General features: G+C 43.5%; 1 protein-coding gene across 2 annotated transcripts in view; it reads right to left on the bottom strand.

Moving 5' to 3' along the window:
- Positions 1-21659, bottom strand: part of SH3BGR (SH3 domain binding glutamate rich protein) — a 60771-nt gene extending 39112 nt beyond the window's left edge. The window contains exons 1-3 of one of the 2 annotated variants that reach the window (XM_064578776.1): positions 21467-21659; positions 14415-14600; positions 2156-2236 (exon numbers count right to left, since the gene is read on the bottom strand). In XM_064578776.1, coding sequence (XP_064434846.1) covers positions 2156-2236; positions 14415-14600; positions 21467-21511 — 312 coding nt within the window. In that variant the 5' untranslated portion in view covers positions 21512-21659. The remainder of the gene's footprint in view (positions 1-2155; positions 2237-14414; positions 14601-21466) is intronic. The other variant, XM_064578775.1, reaches the window with a different exon arrangement.
- Positions 21660-23732: the final 2073 nt, after the last annotated feature.

Here is a 23732-nt window from a genome sequence, read left to right on the forward strand (position 1 = left end):
CCACCAAGGACCTCCGTGTTGTCTAGGCCAACGGTCACTTGTTTGTCCTCACCTGACTCAATCTCTCAGAAGCATCGGACCCTCTTCTGTGAAAAATGCTCCTCCTCGGTGGCCTTAACGCCACACGCTCCTGGTCTCCTCCTGCCTCAAAGACTCTCATTACAGGGGGATGTCACCTGAAGAGGTGGCCTCTGCTTATCCTCTACCCAGCTTTAAGCTTGGAGCACCTTCAAGCCTGGCCTCCTTGCTGTCAACCCTCTCTCATTACTTTAGCTCCATCCACATGCTAGCAGACTCCACACATGCATCTTCAACCAGACCTCAGGAAGACACACATCTGCAACTGCCCACCTCACTTCTCTTAGATGTCTCATTCAAACTTAACATCCCCCTGTAAATACGGTCCTCCACCAAAGTGAACGTCTACACCCAACAACCAGAAGCAATCATTCATTCCATCCCCACCCCCACATTCAATCTATCAGCAAGTCTTACCAATTCTTCCTCCAAAATGGCCCTAAAATCATCCACTTCTGTGTAGTTCTATCCCACCACCTTAGTCCAAGCAGCCATGACATCTCATCTGTATTACTATGATAGTTTGCACTCTTTTAGTCCCTTCATCCCATAATGTAACCAAATGAGTTTTCAAGAAGGAAATAAGATTAATTCTCTGCTTAAACCCCTTACAATGTCTCCACTGCATGTAAGACAGAATCCAGAGCACCACTATGGCCCATGGGATGCCCACCTGCAGCTCCCACCTCCTGGGCACCTCCACCCCTCATTCCAGCAATGTGGGCCTCATGGCAGTTCTTAGAACTTTCTATGCTCTTTCCTGCCTCAGGGACTTTGCACTTGCTCTCCCCTTTGCCTGAAACAGTCTTCCCTCCACCTTTCCTTCCCATCTTCAAGATACAAGTGACCTGAGTGTTCCTACCAAGAAATGTACCTTAACACCAAGGCACCATGTCTTAAATGTAATAAGTATACTAACATGACCCAGTTAACAAACACCTACACCAAATAAAACTCTCATACCAAACTCCTATATCAAATAAAAAAGAATGAACTGCATGTAATAGCCTTTTTTAAACTGTTAAAAGGATGTATGAAATGCGTTACATTTAAGTTGACCAAAGCCAGAAAGGTGTTTCACTAAAAGGGAAGATTCTCTTCCTCATATAAAACCTCATTAGCCAGTTGTGAAATCTGCATGTTACTTTTGGAGAAGGAATTGGTGCTACACCTTCGCGTGTTAACCTAAGCACTAAGAGGTCCCAAATGTCGTTACCTGCAGAAGCTGACATATGAAAGAACACCGGCACATACCGCTGAGACAAACCCATCTCTACAAGGTAGGATTTTGAGTTATTTCTCCTACAATGAGAATTAATTTGGACTCAGTCATCACAAATCTCTTTTGAAATGAAACTGAGTACAAACAAATTTATTAAGGAATAAATGAATTAAACAAATGTGTACTTGTCTTGTATGTGGAGAGTCATGTGTGAGATTCTTGGGAGAAGTAAGGATGCAGTGGGTGGTGCATGGACTGAGCCAGATGATCTCCATTAGACAAATTCAGGATATTGGCCTAATTCTGTATTTAATTGACATAATTATACATAATCAAAGATGGAACAGAAGAAAAACCACTGTTGAGATTTATCTTGTTCTTGTGTCTGGATCTTACCCTCCCCCCCTCTAAAAAAGCAAAGTCAACTCATTTTAAATAGAAAGAATTAATATCGGTGATATATTATTATAAAATTAACTAAAATAAGCCACATGAGAAGTCAATTCATTACAAAATAATTTCATAAACACAACCTGGGAACTCAAATTTTTATATAGTTATTTAGTGTATTTAAGATTACTGAAGGCAATGTTTCTTAATTTCAGTATTGTAAGACTTACTACAATTTAGTTTACAAAGAGGTGTAAACATAGCAAAAAAATGAAAAGCATAGTTTTACAACATGCTCTAGTAAAAGCTTTGCATTATCTCTATGCGTAAGACTTCACCAGAATAAGGAATACATTTAAACTATGTTAACTTAAAGATCATCATTTATTAAACAGTCTTAGATGCTGATTTCTAGCTTCATTTATTATGACTTGTATGGAGCCCCAATGGGGTGTTCAAGCTTACCTTTGAGTCTGGAGGGGGAGCTAAACCCAGAAACGAATAAATAATATTCTCTTCTTTTGCAGAGAAGAAAGAGTCAAAATCCTTGAAGCAAAGAAAAAGAATGTTTAAATCCCACTGCGCACTTGTGAGCCAGAATATTTACCTAAGTTGATCTTTTTTTATTAGTCATTAAGTTAGAAGCTAACACAAAAGGTTATCCCAGTTTGTTTTGTCAAAGACGCCTAACCCCAAAAGTTAAGGAATCTCTAACCATGAACTTTACGTTTGTTTTTATCATTTCACTGGGCAGAATACAGAGCAGTGAGAAAACACACACACACACACACACACACACACACCTGTTCATGCTCAGGAACTGCTGACAAGACTCAGATATACAGAGTGAAAGGATTCTCCACAAGTGCCATAACTTTAGCTGGCTTCCTTATCACTTGGCCCTATGGATTTGGACCCTGAGCAGCTGAGACTAAGACAACACAGGATTTCTCTAATAGCTTCTGCGGGATAAGACCCATCTCAGACCTTCTGATACCAGCAGCCACAGGATTATGGAGGGCTTACAGTGGTACCTGTTTCGGTAAAGTGGGAAAAACTACTGAGTGAGGTGAAACCTGGTAGCTGATTGAAATCTGGAGCTCAGTGAAGCCCCCCCTCGCTCACTCCCCCAGGCCCACCCAGGGGTCCAGCCCTAAACCCAGTCTTCAGTAGCATGGTTGTCAATAGCTCAGGAGAGTTTCATTTCATATAATTAAAATCTAGGAGATATTCTCCAGACGACTTCATGACTGCCAAACTCTGTCATCCGGGCAGCGATCAGTTTCTTGACACACTGAGGGTGGTGTGTCTGGCCGGCTTGAACACACAGAGCTCAAACCCGCTTAGTCATGTTACCAACCACACTACTCTTATGTGTTAAGAAGCTTAAAACCAAATACAGGCCACTGACACTGGGAAGAAAATGTTACATATTCTTTGTGTCATTCTTACCCAAAGCTTTATTATTTTCCTATCTGTTGCCCAGATTCACTCAGTGGTTAATTGTATTCTTTTACTCTGTATGCATTTTTGTGAGTTGACTCAAAACTTAGTTGAAGGAAATAGAGCATCAAGAGGAAGTGATCCTTTGGTATCGATTCCTGGAGCATGCACTCCCAAGATGTTAAAGATTACATGATAGAGGGGCGCCTGGGTGGCTCAGTCAGTTGAGCAGCAGATTCTTGATCTCAGCTCAGGTCATGGTCTCAGGGTCATGAGATTGAGCCCCACATCAGGCTCCACACTCAGTGGGGAGTCTGCTTGAGATTCTCTCCTTCTCCCTCTGCTGCTCCCCCACGCATGTACTCTCTCTCTAAAATAAATAAATAAATCTTTAAAAAAAGATTAGGGGTGCCTGAGTGGCTCAGTCGTTGGGTGTCTGCCTTCAGCTCGGGTCATGATCCCGGGGTCCTGCGATCAAGCCCCACATCGGGCTCCCTACTCCGCGGGAGGCCTGCTTCTCCCTCTCCCACTCCCTCTGCTGTGTTCCCTCTTTCGCTGTGTCTCTCTCTGTCAAATAAATAAATAAAATCTTTTAAAAAAGTAAAAATAAAAAATAAAAAAAGATTATATGATAGAATACATTAGTAGTAGTAGAGAGTAGGTGAAATATAATAAAGTAAATTTATTCTATTTTTCAAAAATTCCATAAAGATCTGTAACTTCTCTAGTTGGCCAATTCTAGAAGCTTTCAAATCAAGAATGGTTTTCTTTTTTTTTTAAGACTTTATTTATTTCAGAGAGAAACAGCATGAGTGGGGGGTGAGGGGCAGAGGCAGAGGGAGAAGCAGACTCCCTCAGGGAGTCTGACGTGGGGCTCGATCCCAGGTCCCTGGGACCATGACTTGAGCCAAAGGCAGATGCCCAATAGACTGAGCCACTCAGGTACCCCTAGAAAGGTTTTCTTATCACTGAGTGAATTGTCTTTTGCTTCAACTTGGGTCCAAATAGCTTCTTTTTTTTTTCTTTTCTTTTTTTTTTTTTAGGTCCAAATAGCTTTTCTAACTTCTGAGGACTGAACAACAATTTTTCATTATTTTTGACTTGACGCTAACCAATAGATACAGAAAATAATGAGTATGAAATGGTTTTTCAACTTCCGGTTATGGTAGTATAGTAGATTAGAGGCCCTGAAACACTCTCAAAAAACAATTCTTTTAAGAAATTAAAAAATTTTAAATTAAAATTTAAGAAAAGAAGTACAGATCCATTGTTAAGCTGATACAAAAGGAAAGATCATTGCCAGGTGAGACCAGGGATTCTAAGCATAAGCACACACCAAGGCAGAGTTTCTGACAAAACCAGTAGATCTTTATGCCCACTTTGATGCCACAGAGACTAGAGGCAGGAGTAGATAAAGCCTAGAGCCTACTCACGGTGGGGAGTTTTATAAAAGGAGGGCAGCATGGGAGAGAGTGAAGGAAGCAGGCAGAGGGGGCAAGGAAAAAGTTTCCCCACGAAAGAATGACAATTAGACTGATAATTGGGTTCTTAACAGCAACACAGAAGTCAGAAGAAAGTGAAATCATAATTTCAATGTCTTTAGAAAAAAAAAAAACACCAACCCAGAATTTTAGACCCAGCAAAACTAATTTTTTTTTTCAGGGAAACTATTTTTAGGCATGAGAGTAAAATAGACATTTTTTCTGAAAAATGTCATTTTTAAACAAAAATTTAGAGAATTTACCACCAATAGACACTCACTTAAAGAAACTTTTAGAGGCTATATTAAGATCAAAGGAAATGATTCCAGATGTATTATCTATGATGCAAGAAGAAATCATGAGCAAAGATATTAATAAATATGTGTGTAAATCTAAACCTCAACAAGTATTGACTACAAAAACAATTAGAAACATCTAATTTGCGGGGTGGAATGAAGGCCAACCACCTGAAGTACTAAAAAAACAAAACATGTAAACAGGGAAACGGTGATTAAGGTGTTAAGGCTCTTTTAATATTTGGCGCATACACAGTTGTACATTTTGTTATTCCTCTTTAAAGCTCTGTATTTTTATCACATGACACATTTCATAATAAGTTTTTAATGACGTGAAATAGCTTGTCCAGTAACATCTATGCACTGAGAGTGCCCTGCCCCTGTCCTAACTGGGCTTGGATCCTGCCTCCCTTGCAGCCCTGAGGATGCCTGCCTTGCTGAATGGCCAAGGTCCCCTTTGGTTGTGTTTAGGCCCAGGCAGGCACCCAGCCCTTACCTGGGCTAAGACGCACAGACTCCAACTTGGCATTGACTGACATGTCTGTACTTTCAGTTAGTATTCCTCTGCCAGGTGGGTAACCTGGCCTCCGCTGTGCCTGGCTTTCCACCGGGTATCTCCTTTTTCTAGCTAACGGTTTTCTGCCATGTCCTCAGGATAACATCTTCATCCATTCTGCATAGATAGAACAGCAGGAGATTGCACTGGCAGGGACAGGATGGTGCTCAGAACTACCATGAACGTCCAGTCCCTTTACTGCCATGATGTGAGAAATCCATTGCTCGTCCGTGAGGTTCCCACTACCTGCCACCATCATCAGGTGTGGTGTATGGGTGACCTTTCAAGATGAGGGCAATGATTCAATATAAATAATAATTATTCTTACAGTAGGCATTTCAATCTCGTGGAAAGACACGCTGAGTGACCATCCAGATTCATGCCATTTTATTTTTTTTCTTTGCTCCACATCTTTTTTATTCATTCATAAGTTTTGTGTTTTGGGGGGTTTTTTAATTATCGTGTTATGTTAATCACCATACATTACATCATTAGTTTTTGATGTAGTGTTCCATGATTCATTGTTCAGATTCATGCCATTTTAAACCTGACATAGTCTTGGGAACCTTTGAGTCTCCTTTTAAAATCTGAATCTACAATACAAATAATCATTTTTTTTTTTAAAGATTTTATTTATTTATTTGACAGAGAGAGACACAGCGAGAGAGGGAACACAAGCAGGGGGAGTGGGAGAGGGAGAAGCAGGCTCCCCGCAGAGCAGGGAGCCCGATGCGGGACTCGATCCCAGGACCCCGGGACCATGACCTGAGCCGAAGGCAGTCGCTTAACCAACTGAGCCACCCAGGCGCCCCAAATAATCATTTTTAGCTACTTTCTGGAAACAAAGCCCTCTGCCTCATTAATGCACTTTTGTTAAGAGTGTCCACAGACTGCAGAAAGGCAAATTCAGCAATTTGCTCATCAGATAAACTACACTAATACCTCTCCGAAGGCAGAAATGAAAAGAATTAATATTAACAGTTAAAGATAAAATAATTTATAGGCTCAGGGCACCTGGGTGGCTCAGTCATTTAAGTGTCCAACTTTTGATTTTGGCTCAGGTTGTGATCTCAGGGTCCTGGGATAGAGCCCTGCATCAGGCTCTGAGTTCAGCAGGGAGTCAGCTTGAGATTCTCTCTCTCCCTCTCCCTCTACCTCTCCCCCTGCTGGCACACACACGCACTCTCTCTCTCCCTCTAAAATAAAAAAATAAAATTAAAATAATAATAATAATAATAATAATTTGTAGGCTCATCTCATTAGATCCATACTTATAATAGGAAAATATCACAATATTTCTATCTATATTCTATAGAATATCACAAATATTCTATTATAAAATAATATATACTGAAATATTATAAATATATATCCAAATATTACAAAATAATCCTCTTAAAAAGTAGAAGTCTTTTTCTTAGGAAAGGGGAAAACTTTTCTTTTTCTTCCACAACTAAAATTAAAAAAATCACTAGATCACAGCAAAATGGGATAAGAAATGCCTTCAAGGTTTCTTTTCATAGCAAAAAATATTGCAGAACTTTTACCCTAAGAGTTAACATAGGTTAAAAGCTACACACGTCAATATTTTCTCTACTATAACTAACTTAATTTAAAAGGACAGTTAAAATAAGCAAAAGTAAGAGATTTAAAATACTACTTTCGGGCGCCTGGGTGGCTCAGTTGGTTAAGCGACTGCCTTCGGCTCAGGTCATGATTCTGGAGTCCCAGGATCGAGTCCCACATCGGGCTCCCTGCTCGGCGGGGAGTCTGCTTCTCCCTCTGACTCTCCCCCCCTCATGCTCTCTCTCTCATTCTCTCTCTCTCAAATAAATAAATAAAATCTTTAAAAAAATAAAATAAAATAAAATAAAATACTACTTTCACTGGAAAAGTACTAGAAGAAAAAACGAAATTATTCTTTTGATAACTTCAGAGTGCACAAAGTTTTCTTAAGTAAGACTCAGGATCAGGAACCATAAAGAAAAAAGATTAATGAATTTATTTTCATAAAAAAATGTTTTAAGTTCTGCATTCCAAAAAAAATATATCACTTTAAAAAGCCAAAAGACACTAGCCTTTGGAGATGTATCTTGAAAGAAGTTGCTGTGGCCGATGTCAAAGAGGTTACTGCCTATGTTCTCCTCTAGGATTTTGATGGATTCCTGTCTCACATTGAGGTCTTTCATCCATTTTGAGTTTATCATTGTGAATGGTATTAGAGAATGGTCGAGTTTCATTCTTCTGTATATAGCTGTCCAATTTTCCCAGCACCATTCACTGAAGAGACTTTTTCCATTGTGTATTTTTTCCTGCTTTGTCAAAGAATATTTGACCATAGAGTTGAGGGTCCATATCTGGACTCTCTATTCTGTTCCATTGGTCTATATGTCTGTTTTTGTGCCACTACCATGCTGTCTTGGTGATCACTGCTTTGTAATATAGCTTGAAATCCGGCACCGTGATGCCCCCAGCTTTGTTTTTCTTTTTCAACATTTCCTTGGCGATTTGGGGTCTTTTCTGATTCCATACAAATTTTAGGACTGTTTGTTCCAGCACTTTGAAAAATGTCATTGGAATTTTGATCAGGATGGCATTGAAGATGCAGATTGCTCTGGGGAGCATAGACATTTTAACAACGTTTATTCTTCTGATCCATGAGCATGGAATGTTTTTCCATCTTTTTGTGTCTTCTTCAATTTCTTTCATGAGTGTTCTGTAGTTCCTAGAGTATAGATCCTTTACCTCTTTGGTTAGGTTTATTCCAAGGTACCTTATGGTTTTTGGTGCTATTGTAAATGGAATCGTTTCTCTAATTTCTCTTTCTAGTGTATAAGAAAGCAACTGATTTCTGTGCATTGATTTTGTATCCTGCCACATTACTGAACTGCTGTATGAGTTCTAGTAATTTGGGGGTGGAGTCTTTTGGATTTTCCACATAAAGTATCATGTCATTCTGTGAAGAGAGAGAGTTTGACTTCTTCTTTGTCAATTTTAATACCTTTTATTTCTTTTTGTTGTCTGATTGCTGTTGCTAGGACTTCTAGTACTATGCTGAACAATAGTGGCGAGAGTGGGCATCCTTGTCGTGTTCCTGATCTTAAGGGAAGACTCTCAGCTTTTCCCCCATTGAGAATGATACTCACTGTGGGTTTTTCATAGATGGATTTTATGAACTTGAGGAATGTTACCTCTATCCCTATACTCTGAAGAGTTTTAATCAGGAAAAGATGCTGTGAGACAGGAATCCATCAAAATCCTAGAGGAGAACATAGGCAGTAACCTCTTTGACATCGGCCACACCAACTTCTTTCAAGATACATCTCCAAAGGCTAGTGAAACAAAAGCAAAAATGAACTTTGGGGACTTCATCGAGATAAAAAGCTTCTGCACAGCAAAGGAAACAGTCAACAAAACAAAGAGGCAAACCCACAGAATGGGAGAAGATATTTGCAAATGACACTATAGATAAAGGGCTGGTATCCAAGATCTATAAAGAACTTCTCAAACTCAACACCCAAAAAACAAATAATCAAGTCAAAAAAATGGGCAGAAGACATGAACAGACACTTCTCCAAGAAGACATACAAATGGCTAGCAGACACATGAAAAAATGTTCATCATCATTAGCCATCAGGGAAGTTCAAATCAAAAGCACATTCAGATACCACCTTACACCAGTTAGAATGGCAAAAACTGACAAGGCAAGAAACAACAAATGTTGGAGAGGTTGTGGAGAAAGGGGAACCCTCTTACACTGTGGGCGGGAATGCAAGTTGGTACAGCTACTTTGGAAAACAGTGTGGAGGTGCCTCAAAAAATTAAAAATAGAACTACCCTACGACCCAGCAATTGCACTACTGGGTATTTACCCCAAAGACAGAGATGTAGTGAAAAGAAGGGCCATATGCACCCCAATGTTTGTAGCAGCAATGTCCACAATAGCCAAACTGTGGAAAGAGCCGAGATGCCCTTCAACAGACGAATGGATAAAGAAGATGTGGTCCATATATACAGTGGAGTATTACTCAGCCATCAGAAAGGATGAATACCCAACTTTTACATCAACATGGATGGGACTGGAGGAGATTATGCTAAGTGAAATAAGTCAAGCAGAGAAAATCAATTATCACATGGTTTCACTTATTTGTGGAACATAAGGAATAGCATGGAGGACGTTAGGAGAAGGAAGGGAAAAATGAAGGGGGGGAAATCGGAGGGAGAGATGAACCATGAGAGACTATGAACTCTGAGAAACAAACTGAGGATTTTAGAGGGGAGGGGGGTGGGAGGATGGGTTAGCCCAGGGATGGGTATTAAGGAGGGCATGTACTGCATGGAGCACTGGGGGTTATACGAAAACAATGAATCATGGAACACTACATCAAAAATTAATGATGTAATGTACGGTGATTAACATAACATAATAAAATAAAATTTTTTTTAAAAGCCAAAAGACAAAAAATGTGGGGGAAAAAATTGCAACATCTATGGTCATAAAAAGGATACTTTCCTTCACAAATGAAGACTCTTACAAACTAATAAATATAACCTGTAACCCAATAGAAAAATAGCAAGTCATAGGGGGAAAAAAGATAGCTTATAAACATAGGAGGGGCGCCTGGGTGGCTCAGTCATTAAGCGTCTGCCTTCGGCTCAGGTCATGATCTCAGGGTCCTGCATCGAGCCCCGCATTGGGCTCCCTGCTTGGCAGGGGGGCTTGCTTCTGCCACTCCCACTGCTTGTGCTCTCCTGCTCTCTCTCTATCAAATAAATAAATAAAATCTTTAAAAAGGAAAAAAATTAAAAAAAAAAACATAGGAAAAGATGTTCAGCCTCACTCACATGGACAGAAATTCAAGTCAAAGCAGTAGAATATATTTTTCATCTAATAGACTGGCAAAGTTCCAAAAGTTTGCAAAAAGAATATTGTCAAAGTCACAGGGACCTAGCCACTCTCAGCGAGGCTGGTGGAAATATAAGTTGACACAAGTACATTACAGGGCCACGTGCCAATACCTTCTGAAATGCAAAATGCATGCAGGCTTTAAACCAGCACATCTTCCAGGATTTTATCCTCCATACATATATTCACACTGAATACAAGGATCTGTGTATATAAAGACATTTCCTGCAGCATTGTTTGTATGCTGAATGTTTCCTGAATGTTCCCCAGTAGAGCACTGAGTCGATAATTATGTCACATACAATGGAACGCTTTGCGGCTGTTAAAAGAAGGAGTATGGGCAGCTATGCAATGATCTCTGAGATCTGGTTAGTACCTGACAAAAACCAAACATGTATAGCACACTCCCATTTTTAAGTAATATACAATATATATCTATATAATGTCTACTGTATTATAGATATTATAGGTATCTATAAGATATATATAATGTATATTACAAATATACATAGAAAATTTCTGGAAGGGTCAAACAAGAAATTGCCAACGTTGGTCAGTCAAAGCAGGAACGACTACATCATTTGCGGGGTCCCCATGCAAAAATGAAACATGGGGTCCCTGTTTCAAAAACTGTTGTGGATTTCAAGACAGTAGGGCATGGAACCAAGCAGAGAGCTCTCTTGAGCATGGGGTCTGGGTGACTTCCCAGATCACAGGTCCATGAAGCCAGTCCCCTCGGGAGAAGGAACTAGAGTCACAGGGGTCTGACATGGGAGAGAGACTTAATATTTACTGAAGATAATTTTTGAACCATTTTAATTTTTCAGCATGCACATGTATTAATTTTTCAATTATTAAAAAAATTATTTAAAAATCAAAATTGCCCACCACCACTATTCCCTTCTTCATCCAACAAGAGCCTCAATTCTTAGAAATAAGGGTCATGGTGGAGGGAAGTCAAGAGGTGGGGAGGGTGAGGGGAAGGGAGGAATAGGAGGTGGAGGGGAGGACCCTTCCTCACACAGGAAATCCTCTCTGCACCCTGGGAAGCCCCAGCTTAAATCCAAAGGAGACTTGGGCTGGATCATACGTTCTCTTAAATAAGTGCTTGCCACATTCAGACTGTTTAAAAACACTCCCCCCACCCACAGGACTAAGCCTCTGAAGAATGCTAACACGGTCATGTAAATCCATATAACCCTGTGCTGGGTTGAAGAGGGTTCCCCACAAATCCAAGTCCACCCAGAACAGAAAGCAACCTTATTTGGAAATAGGATATTTACAGATGTAATTATTTACAATGAGGCCATATTGGAGTGAGTGAGCCCTATTCTTCTTTTTTTTTTAATTTTATTTATTTTGGGGCATCTGGATGGCTCAGTCGCATGAGCGTCTGCCTTTGGCTTGGGTCATGATCCCGGGGTCCTGGGATTGAGCCCCACATCGGGCTCCCTGCTCATTGGGGAGCCTGTTTCTCCCTCTCCCTCTACTTCTCCCCCTGTTCATACTCTCTCTCAAATAAATGAATATTTTTTTAAAAAAAGATTTTATTTATTTGAGAGTGAGGGAGAGAAAGCACGAGTATGGGGAGGGGCAGAGGGAGAGGGAGAAGCAGACTCCTCAGTGAGCAGCTAAGCAGGGAGCCCGATGTGGGACTCGATCCCAGGACCCCAAGATCATGACCCGAGCCGAAGGCAGATGCTTAACCAGCACCCCTGAGCCCTATTTCAAATGACTGCTGTCCTTATAAAAAGGCCAAGTGAATGGGGCGCCTGGGTGGCTCAGTAGGTTAAGCATCTGCCTTCAGCTCAGGTCATGATCCCAGGGTCCTGGGATCGAGCCCCGCATCAGGCTCCCTGCTCCGCAGGAAGCCTGCTTCTCCCTCTCCCACTCCCCCTACTTGTGTTCCCTCTCTCACTGTGTCTATCTCTGTCAAATAAATAAATAAAATCTTTAAAAAAAAAAGGCCAAGTGAAGACAGAGAGAGAGACAAGGAGAACACAAGGAGCGATGGAGGCAGGGATGGGAGAGATACATCTGCAAGCCAGAGAGCACCAAAGGTTGTTGGCAACCACCAGAAGCCTGGAAAAAGGCATGGAACGGATCTTCCCTCGAAGCCTCCAGAAGAAACTAACCTGACAGACACCTTGCTATTGGACTTCTGGCCTTCAGAACTGTGCAAGAGTACATTTCTGTTATTTTAAGACACTGAATTAGTCAACTTGGGTCACATAACAAAATGCCACACTAGGCAGAGCGGGGGGCTCTTAAACAACAGCTCTGGAGGCTGGAGGTCTGAGACCAGGGTGCCAGTATAGTTGGGTTCTGGTGAGGACAGATACCTTCTGGCTGTGTGCTCACATGGTGAAGTAAGAGGGATCGCTCTCTCTTCCTCTAAGGGCACTAATCCCATCAGGAAGGCCTCACCAGCATGACCTCATCTAAGCTGATCACTTCCCAAAGGCCCCATCTCCAAATGCCATCACCATGGAGGTTAGGGCTTCGACATATGAATTTGGGGGGGAACACAAACATACAGCCCGTAACAGCCACCCTGCTTGTGGTGCTTTCTTACATCAGTCCTATGAAACAAAGACAAACCTCCAATAACCAAACACTTGGTGCTTCAGGTCATATGGTCCCTGCTGCAACAACTCAGCTCTGCCATTGTGCAAAATCAGCCATAGGTGATAGGTGAATCAATTAGTGTGGATGTGTTCCAGTAAAATTTTATTTACTAAAACAGGTAGCTACGGGCATCGGCCTTCAGGCTTTAATTGGACCAAACCTGCTTTAGATGAGAAACATAATAATAAAAAGGAGCTAACCTAAAGAACCAACAGTTGAGTGCAAGAAGAGAAGACGTGAGTTAAGATTCCCATAGCTGGCTCCAGCCTTCGGAAGCAACACAGCACTGATCATTTCCCTCTGCCTTCCAGAGCCCTGGCTGCATCTGAAAGATGACCTACAAGGCTTAGATGACCCCTAAGATAACCTCCAGCTCTCATGCTCTGAAGTGCTTTGAGTTTTTAAATGTTTCTTTTCTTTCTTTTTTTTTTTTTTAAAGATTTTATTTATTTATTTGAGAGAGAGAGAATGAGAGAGAGCGAGTACATGAGAGGGGGGAGGGTCAGAGGGAGAAGCAGACTCCCTGCCGAGCAGGGAGCCCGATGCGGGACTCGATCCTGTGACTCCAGGATCATGACCTGAGCCGAAGGCAGTCGCTCAACCAACTGAGCCACCCAGGCGCCCTAAATGTTTCTTTTCAACAATTTGATTTACTAAGAGAACTGTAAAGAACTGGAGGCAGAGGTGATTTTCTGGTGAAATGAACTATTAAATGTATAAAATAAAATTGCTGTTGTAATCAAAATGGTCCAGAACAGTTTTAAAACTATCTAGATACGTTTCCACACATTTATCTTGTATCTGTATTAAGATTTGACTTCTGCAAATCATTCTTTATGAAAGTGAAAGCCAACCCTCTGTCTACCTGGATTCATGGATGTGTACATCATGAGGCTGATCAGAACTCCTTTCCAACTAAATGCATACTTTGTTTGCACAAGTGACCTCCACTCTTCAAAATAAAATAAGGGGCCTAAAATAATCCCAAGAACTTCCAAATCACCATTTTACTGTTTCTATCCTTTTGTGAATCTTATATATTGATGACTTACAATGGGTCTACCATCCAGGTATTAGTAGAAATAGATCATGTCCTGAAAACTATCAACAAGTTCAAATGCTGCCTCCAAATGAGCCATTTTTTTAAGATTTATTTATTTTATTTTGAGAGAAAGAGAGAGAGAAGGAGAGTGGAGGGGGAGAGGGAGAGAGAGAATCTCAAGCAGACTCCCCACTGAGCGTGGAGCTGGACTCATGGCTCGATCCCATGACCCTGAGATCATGACCTGAGCCAAAATAAAAAGTTGGATGCTCAACAGACCGAGCCACCCAGGTGCCCTCAAAGTAATCTGTTTTTAAACAATTTCTGATAAACATACATGCAGAAGACTTTTCCAAGAAACCAAATACTCACCCCACAATACTGCTCTTCGTTGAAGATCTGGGGGGGCAAAGGAATTCCGTTTTGAGGTTTTTTCTCTCCAGGAACATTCTCCCTCATCCACTTCCTATTGTCTTCATCTCCAGCAATGTCTAATTCCTTAAAGTCAATCTTATTAGCTTCCAAAAAGCCCACTACTTCTTGTTGCTTCTTCCTAATCTGGTCAAGAGTAGAGAAAGACTACTATTAGACTAGGTTTATTTTTTTTATGCTTTGCTTATATTTACATAAAGGAAATCCTTTCTCCAACTATACTATACAAAACAAATAATCTTGCTATTATTTAAACAAGGAAAACGATAAAGTCACACCTCTTCGTTATAAAGGATCAACAGAGTCATTGTTTAAATTCTAAAATTTTAATTTCACCAATGTTTCAATCATGGTATAATCAACCTAAGAAGAATAGAGATACTTGAGGTCTTCGATATGCTTTTAAATTCTCTGCTAAGCTTTAATGCCAAAAAACAAATAAGAATTGGTTATGAAGAAAAGGGAGGATTGGGAGCAGTGCAAGAAGGAAAGAGAGAAAAGACAATTCACTACAGAACTCAAATACCAAGTACACCCAACTAAAAAAGCGCTTCGCTCACAGTTATGAAAATGGGCACGTGAGTCACATTGAACAAAAGTGGCTTCCGAAATAATACAGGAGACTGGAAGGAGTGAAAGGGGAAAGGACAGAGGAAAAACCAGGAAAAGCCAATGGCTGTGTCTCCCAGCTCACAAAGAGCAACAGAGTAAAGAACCTTGTCTTCGCTCGGATTTCTCCTTTCCACTCGTGTGGAGCGCAGGACACCAGCCTCACCGGAGAGACAACTCTTGATGCCCCTCTCTCCACCCCGGGCTCCCGTCTACCAGCCGCCATTGCTCAGGAATGTGGCCCTCTTCACCGTTCAGGCCTCCATCCCCAGAGACAACTACAACCATTCTCTCTCTTCAAAGAATTCACTCCCAAATGCACAATGCCCTCTTTCATACACACTGGTAAACAACTTAGAGCACACTCTGTGGACCCCACTTAGGAGCCTCTGGGAGAGAGGTCTAGAGTGGTCAACCCAACAATTATAAACCCTTATTTACCCACTCTACTCTGCACAAGACAGTGTACCAAGTTCTTTGTGTGAACAGATTCATAACCTGCTCATGTGGGTGAAAAAAATGCAAAGAACTCATTTGTACATTCTAGGCAGTGAACATGCTGAAGATGATCAAGAGGCAAAATAAGCCATTTCTTAAAAATAAGAGCAAAATTAAAAAAAAAAAATAAGAGCAAAATTTTAAGGATTTTCTTTGACATGAAAATACCTAATATCTTAATTTGTTAAATCCTCTGCATAGAATGTTGTCTCATATCAAAACAAGCCATTAAAAATGTTTTATAGGGTATGAGGCCCCCTGTCATTCCCATGTAACTCATTCATTAGCAGAGGTATTAGAATTTGAGAATCCCAAACAAATGTTATAAAAGGCTCATGCCCATCCCAAACCTAATGTCTAGCCTCAAACCCTCTTTGGGTCAAACCCAATTCCTTTCATAGATTTGTATACCAAAAGAAAAATATATATATTTTTTTTTTTTATTCATTTTTGCCAAAGTGAATGAGTCTATCAATGATTCATGTGTAGAGTATTTCTTTCTTAATATAAAGAAAAATAAAGTACATATGGATGCTTAAGCCCTGGAAGCAGGTCACCACCAAAACCAAATTATGTTTTGGATTATGTAGAATTTGGTTTGGGTGGTGACCTGATTGTATATATTGTATGAATTATAAATATGACATAAATGAATAGAAATAACTTTTGAATTTTTTACAAGTAAATATACATTGCATATAAAATTGTATATATAAGTTACGTACCCAGGTTTGTATAAATGGTAATCACACATTTACTTCTTAAGTAACATTTGTTCCACCAACATAGCAAAGATACTGCGACTAAAAGTATTAGGTCAATAAACTGAAGGCTGCCGTTAGCTACCATACAACACTTAATCATTAAGACTCAGTTTGGGGCAAGCATGGACAAAAATAAAAATCATACAGAAAGGTGTGGGGTGACGGAATTTCCCCTAAGCTTCTGGCACAAGCTTCTGGAACATTCCTGAGTGTCACATCTACCAGAAGCAAAGACGGAGTTCGTATTTCTCCACCATGTGCCCTCCCCCAAGGCGAGGCTGGCGTAGCCCTCGGCCCTTCTGTTCCTCCTCACCGAAACTGCGCTCCAATTCCATAGCTTCACAGCTGAATTTCTGCATATTACAAAATCCCATCAGACCTGATGACAGGTCATTGGAACTAACTTACTATTTTAATTAATCATGTTTTCTGTATGTACTTTCCACCTTGTCCATAATTATCTGTGCCACTCTATAATAATTACTTACTCCTTTGGCTATTTCCAGAGATAACTTTGCTGTTTGAAGAGTAGAGATGTCTCCGTTTTAGGCAGGTTTACTTTTAATTGAAGATCTGGAAGGCAACATCCTTTATTCTGTCCAAACCCCTGTCTTCCTCCTCAAGTACCCTCCCAGGAGCCCAAATCAGCCTGGCCACCTCACCATTATTTCCACCTCTATTAATCATGCCTCAGGACTTGAGATGAAATAGAAGGATTTCATTTTATTCCACGATTTCTGAATCGATGAAGAACAGTTCCCAAAGTCCTGACTCGTGTTTCTGCAGTTAGAAAGTCAAAGAGGGATGGAGAAAATGGGAGGGGAAGATCTGTTTGCTGTTATCTCTTGCAAGACAAGCAATTGCGTCTGCAGGAACTTAACGGACTGTTGGGTGCATGGCCTTGTGTTAAGTGCTATTTCTCAGCCCCTCACCCCTCAAAAAAGAGAAGAGGAAAATCTGTTTCTATCCTCCCCAAACACCAGTACTTTAAACTGGGTTAAAGGCATCACTGATCTGGGTCTCTGGAGCACCTGAGTTCTGCCAGGGGCTGGAGTAGTCTTAGGATGAGCCCAGAGGAGGAGAGACGGAAGCAAGGAGTACATGAGCTCACCTGGTGGCATGGTCACCTCTGCCCACACCCTGATGGCCACGCTGAGTGGGGGCCCTCTCCCCCACAGTCCTCCCTCCTATTCATGGACCCTCCCAGGCGAAGTGCAGCTCTTCTCCAGGTGGCCTCCTGAGCTGACCCCCAGGGACATCAGCTCCCAGAGGGCACCTCCCTTTATGGCCCCTGGGGTAGGAGGGTATACACCACACCCAGTCGTTCTCACCACAGACACCCTCTCCTCCCCACCTCCTGCGCCTTCTCCTCCCTCCACTGCACCATGACCAGTGCTATCCCCGCCCCTTCTGTACCTTCTTTCTAGGCAGCCCCTCTGGAGGATCTGGGGGTCCCTGGGGTCTGGGTCACTTGGAGCCTTTGGGACTTCAGCAGAGGCTCAGAGAGCTCTGTGTTTCCTATCCTGTTACATTTACTCTTAAGAAAGTGTTCTTTTCCTGAAGTCACCGGCCACCATTGGTTACTGTAACATGTCAGAGTGATCTTTGAGTCACTTGCTTGGCACCTCCCTTTAATTGTCTTGTACAGTTAGGAGCTTTTCCAACTGAGGTCACTGCACTTAACGAAAAGCACACTGCATTTGAGCGGAGGCAACCTGCATTTCCCCCTGGCTCAGAAGGCTGCTGTCTGAGCAGGGTCCACTCTTGAATGGCCTCGTCTGCAAAATGGGTAAAGCGCCACCCTCCTCAGGTTCTGGTGAGAACCAAGGAACATGACATGACGTGTGGCACAGCATCCTGGACAAGGTAAGAGCCTGCACAGTCTTATCTCACTGAGTTGTCCTGGTTGCCAAGCCAGGTTAAGAACTCTGATCACCATTTTAAAATAATAAAGCTGAGGCACCAGGTTAAGTACTCTGATCACCATTTTTAAATAATAAAGCTGAGGCACCAGTGAATTAAGGAATTTTCCAAGATGTACACCTGGATCCATCTCGTTCAAGAGCGGAGTTTTTGCCCACTATATTTACACTCAAGCAAGGCTGGAGAAACGATGGAAAAACCCAGGAGCCACCCTCAGGGTCTGTCCTTGAAGATTACGGTTCCAAGGGCTGTGCACCTTGAAAACAGTGAGGACAGTCCTCTCTCCCTTTGTCCCCCAGCCCACTGTGGCACTGGCCTTCGGGAAGACACAGACCTGCTCCCGCTCCCAAGGTCTCTTCACTACGTTCCTCCGTAAATCGGTAAAACATGTGACATTGCCTTATCATCAACCAGAGACATGACACACAGCTGCATATGCGTAAGCCCTTACAAAGAGATGTTTCCTTTTTCATTTATTTCATTCATCCCTTAGAAGTTACATGCCCTCGTTGACTAAGTTGCAGGCAAGAATCCTTTTTTAAAGTAAAGAGACTGAAGAAACAAGCAGTAAAGTGTTTGCAGACCCACCACCACACACTGGAAGCTGCTCTGGGGTTCTCCTGCAAAGAAGCTTCTGGGTGAAATCCCCCCACCCAGGGAAAATCACTAGCACTGATACCATGGGAATCATCGGTTGTCCTTCTTTAGGATAAGATCGAAATTATTCCACTTATGTGGCTTGGGACAGTTCTTCTGAAACATAATCATCACAGACTCACATATATAATATTAGCTAATAATAATAACAACTACAATAATACTGATAAACATTAACTAACATTGGGGTGCCTGGGTGGCTCAGTAGGTGAAGTGTCTGCCTTCGGCTCAGGTCATGATCCCAGGATCCTGGGATCGAGCCCCGTATTGGGCTCCCTGCTCAGTGAGAAGCCTGCTTCTCCCTCTCCCTCTACCTCGCTCCCCTGCTCGTGCTCTCTGTCTCTCTCTCAAATAAATAAATAAAATCTTTTAAAAATATATTTTAAACATTAACATTAGCTAACAATTATAATACCTAATACTTAAAACTATAATATTAAGTAGCCATATGTAATAATTATGAAGTTCACTAATAATTATAATATGTATTAAGCACTGAGCACTGGACACCATGCAAGGCGCTCGGGGCTTATTTCCTAAATCCTCATGGCGATGTCATGAGACGAATACTATTCTTATCCTCATTTTACAGATAAGGAAATTGAGGCTTAGCAAGGTGAAATAACTTTCCCAAGGTCAAACAGTTCCAAGTGACAACAAAACATTTGCTTGGGGAACCAGAATTAATGTGGTTTTTCCAAGATCCTGGAGTGAACAGTGTCCCTCCAGACCCTCCAAGGCTAACTCAATCATACGCCCAAACTTCAAGAAGGTAAGACGTCAAATAATCCTAAGAACACCACACGTTTGTTCACCATCTCTGGAAGGATGCATAGGGCACTCACACCTGGCCTACAGAACATGTAGAAGATTGGTCAGTGGTAAAAGTTTCCGTCAATGAGTGTCAACAGCATACTGAAAGGCCACTAAAGCCATTTTCTTCAATAAAAATCATTTTTAATCTAGTAATCCAAAAATGTGCTCTTCATGCGTCAACTAAAAGTTTCTGAGGTCATCGACAGCCACAAAAGATTTTGCAGTTTTACATCTGGAATTTTCCCTCCTCTGTTTCTGTTAAAAGATGTTCCACAGACACTAAGCTGTTGCTGATGGGTTATGCTCAGAGGGACAACCAGCCTCTTCTCTCTTGTTCCCTCTTTGCCCTCGGGAAACTGCGTGAACTTTCAGGGCTATGGGTTGGGGCATTCAAGAGCCAGCATTGGGGCTGTTCCCAGCCAGCTGCTGGCCGAGGGTATTATCCCTGGCTGAGTGAAACCCAAGCTGCAGGATGGCCCAGGAACTAGATATAAAAGGAAACAGCCCCCTTGCTGGTGTCCAGCCCTCAGGACTGATGAAAGGGCTTCCTCCCACAGCCCCCTAAAGGCTCAGATGCTCCCAGAAATGTCAGTCTCCCAGAGACACCGCAGGTTCAAGCCTAAAATCAAAGCCTGAATCACTGCCAAGAAGTGGCTCCTTCGGTTACCCTTGTTTCTTCAGGCAGGTCTATCCTGCACAGAATGAAGGCAGGAACTGGAGGGGTGATTCTGAGCCTGGTCCCAGGGAAATCAGACGCCGCGTTATGGGGTCCGCTCCTAGTACCTATTTTTGGCCTGTTTGAATTCCTAGAGCGTTTAAAACTGTGGCCTTGGAGATGTTTGCTCTTGTCACTGTGACATCATTTTCCCCAAATAATACTATTACACATGCTAACTTTACACTCTTGGTATAGTTACATCCCACACGCAAGTACAATTGACCCTTGAACAACACAACTTTTAAACTGCATGGGTCCACCTATATGCAGATTTTTTTTCTGTAACCACAGAAAGTATTGTAAATGTATTTTCTCTTTCTTATGATTTTCTTAAGAACACTTTCTTTTCTCTAGCTTACCTATTGCAAGAATACAGCTTATATTACATATAACATACAAAATACGTGTTAATCAACTGTTCATGTTGTCAGTAAGCCTTCTGGTCAACAGGTCATTAGTGAAGTTTTGGGGAGCCCAAAGTTATACGTGGATTTTCGACGGCGCTGGTGTGAGTGCCCCTAACCACCACCCCCCCCCGCCACGCATTGTTCAAGGGTCAACTGTAATCACACCCAGGAGTCATTTGGGTACTCTGTTTCATCACACCCTCCAAATACGGTTGCACAAAATGTCCTTCATTTGCAACTTTCAATTAGTCTAAGTCGGACAGAATGACTGGCAGAAAAAGCCTCTGACTCTGTAACATATGCGAACACAACGCGACACAAATCCCGCGTTAAAAATTCTGGTATCAAACACGCCCGCTGCCTGGGACCCCTTTCCACCCAGCCAGCCCGCATCCCTCCTTTTCCGCCCTTCTTCAGGGCGGTTAAAGCAAACGCGGGAAGCCAAGGCAGCAGGCCTCCTGCGGGGCCACGGCTGACGCACACGGCTCGCGAAACAAACTCCAGGCCAACGCTGGGCGGACGCGCTTCTTCCCCTTGGCGCTCTGAGTCCTCGGGAATCCGACAGGAGGAAAAGCCCCCGCCCATCCCAGCAGAACCTACCGCTATGGACCCAGACGACGTGGCAACAAACACTTTGATGACCATTTTGGCAGGCGGAGGGAGGGCTCCCCCCAACGCCCCCCGCGAGGGCGCGCGGCGCTGCACGGATCCCGACCGCGGCCCGCGCCGGGCAGGGAGCGGGTGCCGGCTGCGAGCTGGCGGCCGCCCCGCGCCGTCTGCGCCCGCGCGCCTCCCGCCGCAGCTGGAGCCCGGCGCCCGCGGGCGGCGGGCGGGCCTCCGCCGCCATTGGCCGGGCGCGAGAGGGGACCGGCCGGGCGCAGGCCGGATTGGTCGCTAAAAGCAGCCGCGGCCTTGAAACGCCCGCCGGCAGCCCCGAGAAGGCCCGGCGGCGGCGCGCACCAATCGGCCGCGCGCACGCACAGGCGCCTGCGCGGGGCCGCCGAGCGCCCGGGCGCCGCCGGAAAAGCCCCGGGGAGGGGGCGCCTGGGTGGCTCAGGGGGTTGGGCGACGGCCTTTGGCCCAGGTCATGGTCCTGGAGTCCGGGGATCGAGTCCCGCGTCGGGCTCCCTGCTCGGCGGGGAGGCCGCTTCTCCCTCTGACCCTCCTCCTCTCATGCTCTCTGTCTCTCATTCTCTCTCTCGCAAATAAATAAAAAATCTTAAAAAAAAAAAAAAAGAGTTGGAGGGGCGCCTGGGTGGCTCAGTCGGTTAAGCGACTGCCTTCAGCTCAGGTCATGATCCTGGAGTCCCTGGATCGAGTCCCGCATCGGGCTCCCTGCTCAGCAGGGAGTCTGCTTCTCCCTCTGACCCTCCTCCCTCTCCTGCTCTCTGTCTCTCATTCTCTCTCTCTCAAATAAATAAAAAATCTTAAAAAAAAAAAAAGATTCTTTCTCTCCTTCTCCCTCTGCCCCATCCCCACCCATGTGCACACTTCTCCACCCACACAATCTCTCTCTCTCTCAAAAAAAAAAATGCTTTCAGATAAATGTAATCAATTATAATATAATCAGGTGGACTTAATAAAGGGTAAAAAATCTCATACTGGATTAAAAAAATAAAATCTAACTATATGCTAATATAGTAAAACAAAGTGACTCAGAAAAGCTGAAAGTAAATTACAAGAAAAAGGATAGGGAGGGCGCCTGGGTGGCTCAGTCGGTTAAGCGACTGCCTTCGGCTCAGGTCATGATCCTGGAGTCCCGGGATCGAGTCCCGCCTCGGGCTCCCTGCTCGGCGGGGAGGCCGCTTCTCCCTCTGACCCTCCTCCCTCTCATTCTCTCTCTCGCAAATAAATAAATAAAATCTTAAAAAAAAAAAAAAAAAAAAAGGGCGCCTGGGTGGCTCAGTCGGTTAAGCGACTGCCTTCGGCCCAGGTCATGATCCTGGAGTCCCGGGATCGAGGCCCGCATCGGGCTCCCTGCTCGGCGGGGGGTCTGCTTCTCCCTCTGACCCTCCCCCCTCTCATGCTCTCTGTCTCTCATTCTCTCTCTCGCAAATAAATAAAAAATTTAAAAAAAAATTATTAAAAAAAGAAAAGCCCCGGGGACGCCAGCGCCGTCCCCGAGGCCGCCGTGTCTGCGCGGCTTTCGGCAAACGCCCCGCGGGGCTCCGGGCGGCCCCGCGGGCCTCGGAATAAGCGAAGGCGTCCTGACTTGCAGGTTTTCGGCCGGCTAAAAGAAGTCCCGTGAAGTCCTATACAAGAGATGCCTTTAGGCGTGGCCCGCTCCCCCGTTTCTCCCTTCCCCACCTGTTGCTCCTAAAGAACAGAAGCTGACAGGCGGCAGACGTGCAAGGTTGCACTGACATCCCGGACAAGGCAGGGCGACAGCGGCGGGCTGTCAGCAGGGATGAGTTCAACCAGCGAGAGGTCTTCACTGTCTCAGAGACGCGGGGAGACAATGTTTGTCACAGTCTCTCTCCGTCTTCTCTATGTGGATACTTAGATCGCGTAAAAAGCCCAAATGCTACCGCCCAATTTTTCTGATGGGTTTCAAGATCAAGCTCAAGGACATAGGAGGCACCAGGGGGTTATTTACTTCTCTTGGATAACTGCGTCTCTCTCTCTCTTGCTTTTTATTCTTAAGTCCCCCGCTACTCCCGGAGGAGGGGGTTACTGGCATGCTGGAGCAGGGAGGGGTCTGGGGGCCTTCTTCACCTGCCCCCTTCACCAGAGTCCCAGGGGCCTGGAGGCCTGCTCCGCTCCCCCAGGACAGGCGCCTTTGCCGAGAAGGGACGCTCCATCCCTGCAACATAGCTCAAATTCATTTACATCAGAACCAATGGTTGAGATGGCTGCCATTTAACTT

Source organism: Mirounga angustirostris, unplaced genomic scaffold (assembly GCF_029215605.1).
Source record: "Mirounga angustirostris isolate CCGP_5_RB_7025 unplaced genomic scaffold, mMirAng1.0.hap1 SCAF_1, whole genome shotgun sequence".
Taxonomy (NCBI): Eukaryota; Metazoa; Chordata; class Mammalia; order Carnivora; family Phocidae; genus Mirounga; species Mirounga angustirostris.